Below are 14,360 nucleotides of genomic sequence, written 5' to 3' on the forward strand. Positions count from 1 at the left end.
AATCCAAGTAGTCCATATGAGCTCTGAAGGCTTGGCAACAGAGTAAGTACATTCCAAATAAAGACAGTCAGTTTTGAATAACATCCAAAATACTTGAATTTAGAAAGCATCTTTAACCCAGCCTGGCAAAGAAGCAGCTGCATTTGTAAAAGCAGGTTAACAACAAGCTTTCCAAATCAGAACTGACAGCAGGCAACCTGATTTAGTTGAGTGTCTCTTACAGAAACGCACCATGCATGTACGTAATCTGAAAGTTAAATGTTATGTGCCTATTGAAACACACTGTTGAATTACAGTCATCCAACAAAGACAGAAGAGAGGGGTCATTCTGTTTCCTGTATTATTACTGCTACGTCACCTGCTACACTGCAGGCTTGCTCAGTGCTGCCCAGCTTTGTTCCTTGAAGGGCTGAAGAGAGCTCGATGAAATGAAAAGCAAGCAGTGAATAGATAAACCAGATTTTAAATCCACTATGTCTCCCAGATGTAAAACCACCAGAGAAGTAATATAAAATCAAGTCGGGGAAGTGAGAAAAATTTCAGACTTGAAGGCAGAAATTCTCAAAAATATATAGAGATAAGAGACATCATGTGTTGCCTCAGGGTAAGAGGAACCAGGATTTATCATCTTTACTTGCTAAACTGAAAGTAGCTAGAAGGAAGATTTTCTTATTTAGAAATCACATTGACAGCTAGAAAACTTTGAAAGATAGACATGCAGGAACTGGATAGGATGCGCTACTGAGATTATATTAAGGGAAAAATCCCGTAATACACAGGGATGTCCTGGAAGGGCTTTATTTAAATAAAGTGCTGTAGTCAATATGGATTTCACTGTAGCATCTACACTTCACTCATGAAAGACTGGAGTGCTTAGATGAGTACTGTACAGTGTGGGTATGCTCACGCTCCTTGTACTGTTCATGTGAATGTGTGTGGCAGTGGGCTTCTGAAGAATAATGCAACGCTGATGTTTCCTTCATTCCTTGTAAATTCAGGTTGCTTGAGGACTCCTAAGGATCAGGGCTGTAACGGGCGCTGCTGACATCTCACAAACCCACAGCATCTCTTTGAATTGACCTGCTGGGACTGAGAGCTAAATGGACACAAAAAAGTGATCTGAAGCCATAGTTACCTCAATCAAAGAGGACATGTGGGACATCATGACCTCAAAGAAGTCACTTCGGGCCTCTGGGGGAAATTAGAAAAGCATACAGAAAACCGAAGACCATCATAAAAAGAAAATGTTGTGAAGAAACTTGGCTTATATCTTTTTGAACACAAGTCTGCAAACTTTGTTCTTCTGACCAGGGGAGGACAGATCTATGACCAAAACTCCCTGCTGAGGCAACGTGCGTGTTTCACACCATGCCTGTTTGGAGCAAAGGCTCCTCTCGTTTACCTTGGGCCTTCATAAGAATTGGGCTCACGTTATGGCTACAATCTGGGAAGCATTGGGTTCACAGTGATATTTGGAGGGAAATATATAGGCTTATTTCCTACTAGAGGCCACCTGCTGACACACGTCCCAGCTCGTTTAGGTAGCACCTTATGAACTTTATAGTCTCAGTATGACCATCATGCAGGTACAGTGATAGTACTGAACCAAAATGTTCAGATGCTTGGTCAAATAATGTTAAAAACAGATAGATGAGCAATGCCAAACCACTGGAGTATCACCTAACCATAGGTATTAAGTAATCAACAGTAAGATGAGCACTGGGCCCTTGATCCTTAGTTAAAATAATCATACTTGCCAGATGGCTCTGGCAATGAGTTCAAAGGCACTGGCACAAAACCAGTAATTATGTTTCAGAAATACTTTTATGAAGTAACAAGAAGGAGTTTATGTTTGTTTCTTAGAAGGTTAAGTTATTTTAATGAAGTAGATTTAGAGGAATCGGAAAAGGAACTATATTATTTTTACAGAATATTTTAACTTTTCTATTAAAATAGTACTCAGGTAAAAATAGTGAAAGCATACAGTACTAAAATACTGAAAACACACAGAACCACAGAATCGTAATAGCAAAGAAAGAAAAGTCTGATGGGCTTCAACATTCAGTTCCTTGTTTTTATAAGTTTCTACCCCACAGTTAGTTGTTGCTATTGCTATTCTTGTCGTGCTCAATCCTGTACAAATAGAGATAAAAAAGTCTGTCTATTGAAAACTTATGAGTCAATCTAGTTTTAAATATCTTCAGAAAATGAGTCTTTTTAACATTTAAAAGTGCAAAAACTAATTTCAACATTTATATTTCCTTCAAATCCTCATTTTAATTTTTCCCTTCATCCCTATTTACCTGCATGTCTCCAGAGCTTTCCATCAGCACTTTTTTTTTTTTTTTTTAAACTACTGATATATTGGTTTTAAAGAACCTTTATTAACAGGAGTACATCAGTGCTTTCTGGATCACAGGTCAGAGCTGACTCAATAGAGGTTGAAGTGCAGGCTGCATTTCATGGAGGTGGAAGTAGTGTCAATGATATTGTGTTGCTGTCAAAGAAAAAATGTCCACATTCCCTGCTGGGCACCATATATCAAAGCTGCAGACTGGTTCAAATGAGGTATTTTCACTGTTCACTGTATTAATAATGTGTACTTCCAAATTCATTACTTTATTATTTGCCAGTGGATCAAAATAAATTTACTAGCTGTAAAGGAGTCTATTCACCTTTTGTACTTACTCCAAAGTAACAAGAAAAAATAGGTCTCCAAGGGTTTGATAGAAGATGATGAATAACACAGAAACGTGTGACTTTGCTAGATTTCTTAAATGATTTGTATTCTACTCCAAGTACAGATTTCAGAACAAATATGAATTAATATAATTTCTTTTGAACCATTGATATTTTATATCCTTTTCTATAGCATTTTTTCAGAAGTCTCAGATAATTTTCTTCTCTTTGTCATCTGTGAAAGTGTAAAAAAACAAATGGCCAAATTATTGACTGTGTGTGTTGCTACAGACCCAGTTGCTATATGAATTTAAAGCTTTTGAGTATTTACCTCAATGTAGAATGCTGAAGTTAAAAGGTTTTTGCTTTAAATGGGGCAAGAATTTGTTGTGAACTGCCAACAAATGCTATGCAGCCCATTATTAATAATAAAATCTTACTGATAAAAAAGTTTATTTTAGGTCCTTTGACTTCAGAATCACAGACTAGCAATACATAAGCATCTCTCTGCTTAACTAGTCAGAAATTAAATTGCTGGTTTTTGTTCAAGGACTCAGTCCATCATGCCTGCCCCAGCTGCCTGAATAATGAAACGTTTTGCAGTTGAAAAGAGCTGGTGAACATCATATTGCAACCTGCTGTTCTTATCCCAGTAACAGCAAGGTCAATTTGTTTTGATGTTAAAAAGTTTTTTACACCAACATCTTGGGTTGAGAGATGCAGGAAACTGCATGCTGACATGTTTTCCTTGAAAAATAACATGAATATTGACATAGGGCAAGTCCTGCCTGACCAACCTAGTGGCCTTCTATGATGGAGTGACCACATAGGGGAATAGCTAGCAATGTCATTCCACCAGGGGAATAGCTAGCAATGTCATCTATCTGGACTTCTGTAAGGCCTTTGACATGGTCCCCCACAACATCCTTCTCTCTAAATTGGAGAGGTATGGATTTGATGGGTGGACTGTTGGGTGGATGAGGAATTGGTTGGATGGTCACTTCCAGATAGCAGTGGTCAATGGCTCAATGTCCAGATGGAGATTGGTGATGAGTGGTGTCCCTCAGGGGTCTTTAATACCTTCATCAATGACATAGACAGTGGGATCAAGTGCACCCTCAGCAAGTTTGCAGATAACACCAAGCTGAGTGGTGCAGCTGACACACCTGACAGGATGCCACCCAAAGGGACCTGGACAAGCTTGAGAAATGGGACCATGTCAACCTCATGAGGTTCAGCATGGCCAAGTGCAGAGTCCTGTGCCTGGGTTGGAGCAACCCGATGAGGTATCAGTATCAATACAGGCTGGGGGCTGAAAGGATTGAGAGCAGCTCTGCCGAGAAGGACTTGGGGGTACTGGTGGATGGAAAGCTGGACATGACCCAGCAATGTGCGCTCACAGCCCAGAATGCTGGCCATATCCTGGGCTGCATCAAAAAAAGCATGGCCAGCAGGTCAAGGGAGGGGATTCTGCCCCTCTGCTCTGCTCTAGTGAGACCTCAGCTGGAGTCCTGTGTCCAGCTCTGGAGCCCTCAGCACAGGAAAGACAAGGAGGACCACAGAAATGCTCAGGGGGATCGAATAGCTCTCCTAGGAACATAGGCTGAGAGAGTTGGGGTTGTTCAGCCTGGAGAAGAGAAGGCTCCAGGGAGACCTTCTTGCAGCCTTCCACTACTTAAAGGGGGCTTATAAAAAAGATGGGGACAGACTTTCTAGCAGGCCCTGTTGCGATAGGACAAGGGCTAATGGTTTTAAGCTAAAAGAGGGTAGATTTGAACTAGATATAAGCAAGACATTTTTGACAATGAGGGTGTTGAAACCCTGGCCACAGGTTGCCCAGGGAGGTGGTAGATACCTCATCCCTAGTAACATTGAAGGCCAGGCTGCATGAGGCTCTGAGCAACCTGCTCTAGTTGAAGATGTCCCTGCTCATTGCAGGTGGTTTAGACTAGATGACCTTAAAAGGTCCCTTCCAACCCAAAGATTCTATGATTCTATGATTCTGTGAAAGCTGTACCCAAGTTCTTCCTCCCTCCATGGCAGAAATTATGCTGGATGAACCTTATCTACATACATATATATATATATAGTTAGGCCTCTTGGGAGCACAGACTGCCTATACTGTAATTTTGCTAAAGGACCCATCAAGCAGTGGGGAAAGAAAAAAAGGGGAAAGGTTACAAACATATGGCCTGTTTGGCTAGAAAGGTTAGGCATATTAACTTCTTTCATCCAGTACTGCAGTTGGAGCAATCACTATAATTGTTCTGAGATAGCTTTAAGAAACACAAACATGTGCATTGAAAATGGATTCTTGATGCTTGTTATCCTTTGCACCGTTTTTGATACTTTTACCAGAATATAGGTTTTCAAAAAATGTTACTGGCTTCCACACCTGTGAAGGAGCTTGCACGGACTGAATTGACATGCTTTTTCATCCAGCTTTGCAAAACGCTGCATTTAACTGATAATAGCTGCAATCACAGTGAAAGGCTCACAAAAACTGGAATACTAGGATTGCAATATAATGAAAAACTAAGGAACAAATACTCATTAGGAATCAGTTTTAAAACCTACAAATGAAATTCTTTGAAGATTTGACTGAATGACACAAAAAAGAACTCGAAAGTGAATTTGAAATCAAACTTTATACCCCACAAGGGAAAGGGCATAGAGAGCATGAAGAACCATTAGGAAGAGCAAAAGTTTTGTATGTGAACAAATCAATTACTTAAAAGTACATCCTGCACTCTGTTTCTTGTATCTTCAAGTGCCTCCACAAAATTACATCCCAGCTGACTTTTTCTACTACAAACGCTCCTTCCTCGGTTGTGTCATCTTCCTATTTAATCAGCTCTATTTCTTCTACTGTCCTGTAGTGTTCACTTCTTTTTTTCACACGGGGTGTTACTGATTTCTTCCAATACATTGCAAAGCACGTGACCTATTCTTATATGCTGCCTCTGCATTCTCCTCTTTATACATTTCTCTCCCCTTGCCTCTGTCATGGATGCAGAAATTTCTCACTGGATCTCTTCCTCAACTCTTTGTTTTGCCTAAGTGATCATATGCTATCTTCTCATTTCCTTTCGCCCATGTCTCTTTCCTTATTCTTACCTCTAGCCACCTGGTCTTTCCCCAAAACACAGAAACATGCTTTGGCATATCCCTTCAGAAAGTAATACAGAACCTCTAGTCTTGCTCTCATCAGTCCTGTCATGACAGCCACATATCCTTTCTCTTCTTCATCTCTGAATTAATTGTACAAATTGTTTTAGGTAAATCTCTTGAGGCCTTGTTTTCCAATTACATTTCAACCCCTTTCCAAACAACTATCTTTCCCTTTTTGCATTCGGTTGAAACTACTCCGGCTGAAGTCTTGAATGTTTTCTTAAAATTTCAGAAGTATACTGTTTTCTTCTTTGCTTTGCTTACAATTAACCATACTTTGTTACTTCCCTTAGTTCCCACAGTTCATCCCCTCAATTTTTTTCTCTTTCTAACCTTTCATTCAAAACATGCTCCAGTAGATTCTCACTTTTTGCCCACCCAGTTAACTGTGATGGTCCCACCGGGCTGTAGCACTGTCTCCCCTATTGCTATCCCTCACACATCATTCCTTCAACAACAGTACATCAAAGCATTGTCCCCTCTGCAATAAAAACTCCCTCTCATTTTCCCCGTCTCCTCCCGCCTACACTAAAACCTCTTTCTTTGGCACCTCCTTGTGAATCACTGATCTCAGCTCAGTGTCATTATACTCAGTCTTTCGCCCAAGATGTCTCTTCTGCTTCTTTTTCCAGCCATGTAGATCATGTGTATCATTCAGGCCTGCTACTTGGGCAGCCTTTTTAATTCAGGATTCAGTAGGTCCACTTTTTTGTGACTTGCACATGCTTTCTATTTCACATCTCTACCCTCTCTGTCCGCCTACACAGCTAATTGTTTTGTCTACTCTCTCACCACTTCAGATGCCAGCTACTGCGGTGCTTTTCTCCAGCCCTGGCAATTTACCTACCCTAACCCCTTCCAGGATACTGCTGGAAAGGTAAGTTTCGTAGCCCTTCAGTTTGGCTGTCTCATCTTTCTCCATACATCAGTAAAAAGCGATACTCTTTTATCCAGCTGTATATAATTAATCTTTATTTTCTAGTATTTTAGCAGTAGTTCCTTATCACATTTGTCTTCTCACATTCAAGACTGAAAGATGAGCTACTGCTGCTCATCAGACTTGCCCCATCATCCACTTGATATGTTTTTAGTAAGCACATCATGTTTTTTCCTCATTGCCTCTAATGCTTGAAAAGAGCTCTTCATAAACATCCCCAGAGCTATCTTATTTTCTTTCTTCTGTTGTCAAGATGTCCCCAATCCAGTATTGTAACTATCTCCTGTCATGTGGAACATTTCTTAATTCTCCTGTGTTTCCCCCTCTGGACTCATATGTCATCTCATGATTTAGACTCTGTGTGCTTGGAAGAGAGGTTGTATTTTTCTTCTGTATTTCAACAGTGTGTAGCCCACTGAAATACTGCTCTGATTACAATTGCTGTGTATTCATATGATATATCAGAATTCTGACTATCAGAATTAATGCCTAGGTATTTAGAAAAATGTTAAGGAAGGTTAAGATTTAGAGCAATCTTAAACAGATTTCCTACAATAAAAATTATGAATACTCGCACATTAGATCTAAGAGAACTTTTTTTGTCCCTAGTATCATCAGGGAGCTGGAATAAGAAATAATGTCAAAGAACATAGAACAAAGAACAAAGAACATTCATAAGGAATCCTTTAAAACTACAACAGGGAAGCTTGATCCATGCTTTCTGTTTACTAACACGTATTGCCAAAAAAGAATACAATTATGTTTTCCCTATAGGTCAACCATATGCCAAGGTTTAGTTTTACAAGGCTTAATGAAGCCAAGTCTCATGCTGCAGCTATTTCTGCCAAAAAAGATTTATTGATTTATTGTGCTCCAGTATTCCAAAAGCTAATGCAGTTTATTGCACTGAGGGCCTCTTTAAAATAGGCATGGGACAAATCTACGATGGATATCTGTCTTCACAGTCATTTAAGTTATATTGAACCTACCTATGATTTCAGCATATTGAAGCCCTTAGTGTGACTATTACCATTACTCATAAAGTATATAAGCACAGTGACATCAAGAGGTATGATGTATCCTTAACAAACTAATTTTTTATGGTGGAGTGATTGAGAGCAGCCCCGACGTTCCAGATTGCCCAGAGGAAAGGTGACTAATGTTCAACTAAAGATGCACCTCTGATATAAATATACATGTTGAAAATTCCCATCGGCAATATAGCTTTTCTTGATGCCCAAGGACTCATGAATTAGATGATAGTCTATTACTATTCTGTGATGGATGAACTGGCTGCTTTGGTTCTGTTGGGTCTCTCAAATACCTACTGATATGTTTAATTATTAAGTGATGCTTTCATGCTTGTTTAATATTGGTGGCAGGTCAGAAAACATTTTTTGGAGAGCTGAAGTCGTTAACTTACCTTATAAGTATCTTATAAATTGCCAAACAAACAAGCAGAAGGCACCGAATTACAATGCTTAGGATCGATCCTTTGGGTTTGTCCACTGAGTACATAAGTCATGATATTCCATTATGTTAATGATACACAACTACATGTACATATAAATTTATACATATACCTGTATGTATATAGGAATCAATCTGTGCTTTTCAGTTTGCTTCTTACCCTAGAAGAATGCTCAGACAATACTAAAAAGATGAACACTTATTGTACCATGGGAAAGGAAAGTGGATATAGAGAAATTTCCTTTTTTATTTACAACTTACATACTAAAAGTGGTCAAAACGGGCAAAGTGGGCAAATAATACTAGAGGCTGATTTCCACGTTGGGAGCCAAAATCTAACTCAGACACACAGCACTGCACAGCAGTCACTTAGTAATGTCTTTTTTCTCTATCAAGTCGAGAGACCTGACTTGTGCTGCTGCTTCCTGAAGGTAGAGAGCAGCTAAAAAGCAGAGGAACAAGCTGGCACAGGGAACAAGTTCCTTCTCAAAGACGACTTTACTTTCTGTAGAGGACAGCATTTTGGCTGAGGACTAACCTGAGTGAAATCTGGAAACCAGGGAAAAGGTTGTGCTTTTTGAAAGCCAGGATTTCCAGATCCGTTAAACTGGGAACTTAGTGAGAGTTGGGAGAGAAAAAGGTCTTTAAAACATCCTTTCCCACACTACCATTAAGCAGTCCCTGGAACACGTATGCCAAGGCAGACTTAAGGCAGCTGTTTCTAAACAACTGTTTTAGCTGAATTCTAAAACACACTCACATGAGTCAAAGAATGATGGTACTCAATGTATAAAAGCAGCAGTATGGCTATATTGGCCCATACCACCCCAAATTGAACACTACACATTTTGATTCCCTTTTTGTATCACCTTTGCTTTGTGTGTGTGTGTGTACGTACAGGAACGTACACATGTAAATTTGTAGAAAAGGTAGAAAGTGGATTGCCACAGAGAGCTCTGTGATTAGCCTAATATATATAAGCAGAGTTTTACAGGCATAAATTATCTATAGATAGTACAGAATTAGCAGATTAAAAGACAGTATTTTTTCTGAGATCTTTTGCCATGCTTGAGTAGTGAGAAGGGGTTCAAGAATATTCAGCAAACCTCAAACTGATTTTTTTACTAATGAAGAAAGAAGGAATATTGTATTTCTCATAATGCAAATTACATGGATTTTGCAATACAAAATGTCACTCATTTACATTAAAAGCCATGGTTCAAAGGAATTGTCGTTAAATGTATACATCTAGAATATTATTTGATAAAACCAGAGCCAATTGTTCTGAAATATTTCTGGACACAATACAGCAGCAGAGGTACATGACCCCTCCATAATACAGCAACCCACTACAGTTATTTACATGGAACCAAAAAAAGGGAAGATTCTGCTTATCCACGTCAACTGTCGATCAATATCCATATTTATCAGCCTACAGAAAGAGGATTAAAAAAAAAAATCTTTTCTTTAGTACTGCCACAAATGAAAGTAAAGATGGGTTTGATATTGATGAGATACCACTCGCTAAAAGATTTTACTCTGAATAATAATTCCAGCAGGGAATATGAAGAGGAATCTTACAATTTCTATTGTTTATTACAGTCAAACCCAAAGTCTTGTCTAAAACAATTTAAAAAAATAATATGCTGTAGTTGCATGCATAATAATGAGTCAAGTTAGTGTGCTGCATCATTTTGTATGCAGAACAAGTTCACTGAAGCTGAGACTGAAACTTGCTTAAATGTGAGAACATCATGACTGAAAGCAAAAGAAGCTGCAGAGAACATAGACAATAAGCTAAGCAAAGGGAAAAAAAGGGAAGGCAAGTAGGGTCCTGATACAGAAGGAAGAGGAATAGAAGTATATTTTATAGAATATAGAAACAGAAGTATATTTTACCTGTCATCCTCTTTCCCACTTTTTCATCATGCCCTGATCCTTTGATTTCCTCCTTATCAGAGTTCTCTGTCACCTCTTGCCCTTCCCCTTTTTCATTAATTTCTTGCTCCTTTGCTTTTTCCTCCTCCTCCTCCTCTTTTTCTTGCTCCTCAGGAAATATTCCATCTTGTTCATCCCCTTCCAGCCCTCCCTCTTTTTTCCCCTCTATATCCCTTGTCCTTCTGAAGTCAACAAAAATTGAAAAAGTCATGCAAAAGAAAAAAGAAAAGAATAAATCAAAATTAAGGTCATGGAGAAGAGCATGCATGAACTCACAAGAAAGGAAAAGCAAAAGAAATTAAATAAAAACTAAAAGATGGAAGCAGTCTTGAATTAAGCCATGCTGGCTAGGACTCAAGCCTACACTAGAGAAACTTGGGACGTTTACTTAGGACCGTCTCTAAGTCCCTCTTCGAATAAATGTTGCATAGCAATACATTACATTTAGGAATGTATACATAACTGTATGCCAGAAAGAATGTGGTCCTAACAATACTCATATAAACAGATGTTTAAACAATCTTCTAAAATGCACCATTTCTCTCAAGAAGACAATTTTCTGAGATTAATATAGGTTGACATTGAATTTTGCTGAGAGGTGCACGTGGGTTATATCTTCCAATAAAAATGATCTTTCATTCCTTCTACAATCAAAGTTCCTCTGAGTGTGCACAGGGAGCAGGCAAAGGAGATGCTGTGTTTTGCTTGCAGATACACTGTGTACATCTTGTTGAAGAGTAATTCAGTGGTTGTACACCTATAGTTAAACTGGACTACTCTAAGTAAATTGAAAACTGAAATTGAAATAAAATTGAAAATCAAAAATAAATTGAATTTGTCTGTGCACGTATTAAATAAGACTTCTATGAAAGTTCAGCAGCTCTAGTTTAAAAGGAAATTGAGATGCCTCTGACATTGCTGGCACAGATTTTCAAGTTAAACTGCCTTTTCAGCCATATTAAGTATTTTACAAAATGGTTTTCAAAAATGCAAATCTGAGTGTGTCTAATGCTTGCTGACAGCATATGTTTGTTATTTTAGTGTATGTTAGTATAACCCAAAATGACGTAACTTGGCTAAAAACAAATACCATGAAGACTTCAAAAAGCATTAGATGAAGAAGACATTTAAACCAGTATTTTGCAATCTCGAACTTAGGCAAACTATTAATTTTGAATACAAATATTGACAAATGTCCAGTTACTTAAATTACACGGTGATGGCTGGCACTATAACTCCTTGTGCTCACCTTATTTTCTTGTTTCCTCTTGGCCGCTCTGACTGGACAGACATGTAGCTTGTGCTGCTGAAACGTGAAGCACTACTTGTCCGTGACACAGCTGAGACATCACTGACGTCGCTGTCTGAAGACTTATTGGAAACATTGTCTGCACCTCGCTGAGGATCCCGTCCTGACCGATACTGTAAGAGGAAAGGGACAAAGATGTTGTCAATGACATTACCACAAATCAGCTATGGAGCTGGTCCCTGATGCTATCTAAACTTGCCTTCGTCACCAGGCTGCCTGAATTTTCACACTGACATTTTCAACTTACACAGAATACAAGTTATGGCTTGGTTTCTAATAATTTTACTCTACTTTGCTATCCCTTTCAAGTTATTACCTCCTCAGCTTCATCCACAGAGAGACTTGTACAAAACTTCCAGCTCTTCCAAAGGTTTCCCAAACCTTAGCAAAGACGTCTAAACCATCACAGAATGTTCTTACCACAACTGTTTCACCAGTGCACGAAAGCAAAGCAGAGAGACTTAGTGACTTGTCCATGATTACTTAGCTCATGAAAGATTGAACAGGAAACAGAATGCGCTTCATGCTATTTATAAAATATGTGTCTCTCTTGGGGCCTAGCCTATTTACAAGAACTTCTGGTTGACAAATGTAAACTTTTTTTTTTTTTGAAGTAAATAGATGAGATTATCAAACCAAAAGACAAAGCGACGTTGTAGCTGTGCAAACAAGCTCCACACCTTGCTGAACTTCTGGGCTGGGACGGCTGAAAGGACGGGACAGGACTAGAGATGATTTGTACTGATAACGTACAAATCCCTCAGAACCTAAAAAATTACAATAGTATTTGAGCTTGTTAACAGTATCCTCCAAACACGGAACGGGCAGGTGGCTGGTGATCAGCAGAAAGCCCATACAACACAAAGTGGTGTTGTGCAGCGGTATTCAAGTGAGATCTGAACAAAATATTATGGCCATTTGTTCTCGTTACACAAGTTAGCTCTAAATCAATGCTAAGTCTGTACCGCTCTGCATTGCACCAGATATAATAAACAGCAAAAAGATATTTTTCCCTCTCCTCATCATATACAGACATTTCTGTGCACACAGAAATCTGATGGGTTACTACTATTGACAGTCTTTTCAGAAAAACAGTACTGCAAGATGACTTGTCAGTGATCACCAGGTAATTGTTTGGCTGACATGGAAAGAAGACAGTATGAAGAGATGTGCAGAGCAGCACAGACAGGACTGGAAGAAAACAATGGGAGAAAATGATCTGCATAATACATCAGTGGCTTGGTGAACTCTCGGGGGTAGCAACATTGGGCTCAGCCAGCTGGAGTAAACAATGTGTAATGTAAAGTGGCAGACCCGCGTAGTCCTGCAGAAAAGAAGGGTGTCCAGGTTTGGCCGTCAAATTTGTCCCTTTTCTATAGTTTTAGCATAACAGATCATTTGCTTCTGTTCTCTTGCAAGGAATGTTACGCTGGGAAATATTCTAAGAGACTGTTCAGTGTCTAAATAGTTTTTCAGAATAGCATGTGAGTGCCGATTTACCACAAAGGAATTTTACACTTACAAATAGGAAGTTATTTTGCCCGTTTTAAGATGGGGAAATGAGGTAAAGACAAGAAAAAGTGCTCACGCAGGTTACGCTGTACACCTGTTGCAGGCAGTGACTAAGCACAACCTGAACTTCATGCTTACATAAAATGGCTGCACATGCTGGAGCTGGCTTCCTGATCTGTACTAATTTATAATTATTTTCATTGATAAACCACTCAAGCCCTCCCCAGCCTTTAAGTCCGAGAGTGCACTTAGCCAGCTGTAAACTCAAGAGTTAAGTGTTGTAATGTTTACTAGCTGTTTTTATTGATGCCATTAATATTTTTGCTTGATAAAGACGACAGTACATATTATTATTGATATACTCATTTGGGAACATAAAACAATAATTAAACAGCTGTCCTGGTCATCGGAGATAACGGAACATTACACCAGAATAAAAGAATTACTCTTTTGCAGCAACTCCTTTTAAAAGAACAACTACTCAGTTCTCTCTGGAGAACTGTGCCTAGTCAAATGCCTATAGATTGAGTCCTCTCTATTCAGTTCCACCCACCTAACCCTCCCTAGAATAATTCTGCATCGAAGACAAAATTATGAGTGTAGTTTGCGTTGATATAGCCTAAAACTACCGAGACTGGGAAGTACAGCCTGGTGTACTGGGCTACCACCAAGCACCACAGAAAAGGCGACGCAGAGCTGCCCTCAGGCCTTCGGTACTTGCCAACGCTCCCGAGCAGACGCGCTTGCCGCGAGGAACCCCGCGCCGCCAAGGCGCCGCTGCTACTGGCTCCCGGCAGAGCTAAAGCTCCGCCAAGCTGCCTGTGCCTATACGGACAGCCGCCGCATTGACGGTGCCGAGCGACCTCAGGGTAGACACGCCGCTAGCATTACAGACCTAATGTGGCCATCCTTTGGGGAAATAACATAGACTTTAGTGCCAGATGTAAAACTTTGATGGAATTGTTAATTACATTCCAATTAGTGGGGAGATCGCTTGTGGTGAGCCATAGAATAACAGACTTCGACCTGCAGACCCCACAGTGAGCTTTACAAGCAGTCCATGGAAATGAGCCCTTCTAAATTAAATACATGCGAGCAACATGAAGTGGCCAACAGTATCAGCATTGCACAACGTTATTACAGAATCACAGAATCACCAGGTTGGAAAGGACCTATCTAAGGTCCTATTCTACGGAGTCATTCTGCAGCACACTGAAAGTTTAAAAAAAACTATGGTTTTGGTTTTGCCTGTTTCATTTCCACACCTGGAGAACATGAGTTTTAAAAATACATTTTTCATAGCAATGTGCTCTATATAACAAATCAGACATTTTCATAAAACAA

General features: G+C 39.4%; 1 protein-coding gene across 1 annotated transcript in view; it reads right to left on the reverse strand.

Annotated features, from left to right (window-relative positions):
• LOC104628206 (regulating synaptic membrane exocytosis protein 2-like) overlaps positions 1-14,360 on the reverse strand; it is a gene marked incomplete at its 3' end in the record, with an annotated part of 88,069 nt that overhangs the window by 9,333 nt on the left and 64,376 nt on the right. Inside the window, exon 5 of the mRNA XM_010296715.1 lies at positions 11,445-11,617. Within this exon, the coding sequence (XP_010295017.1) occupies positions 11,445-11,617 (173 nt within the window). The remainder of the gene's footprint in view (positions 1-11,444; positions 11,618-14,360) is intronic.

This window comes from Phaethon lepturus, unplaced genomic scaffold (genome assembly GCF_000687285.1).
Source record: "Phaethon lepturus isolate BGI_N335 unplaced genomic scaffold, ASM68728v1 scaffold6001, whole genome shotgun sequence".
Classification (NCBI taxonomy): Eukaryota; Metazoa; Chordata; class Aves; order Phaethontiformes; family Phaethontidae; genus Phaethon; species Phaethon lepturus.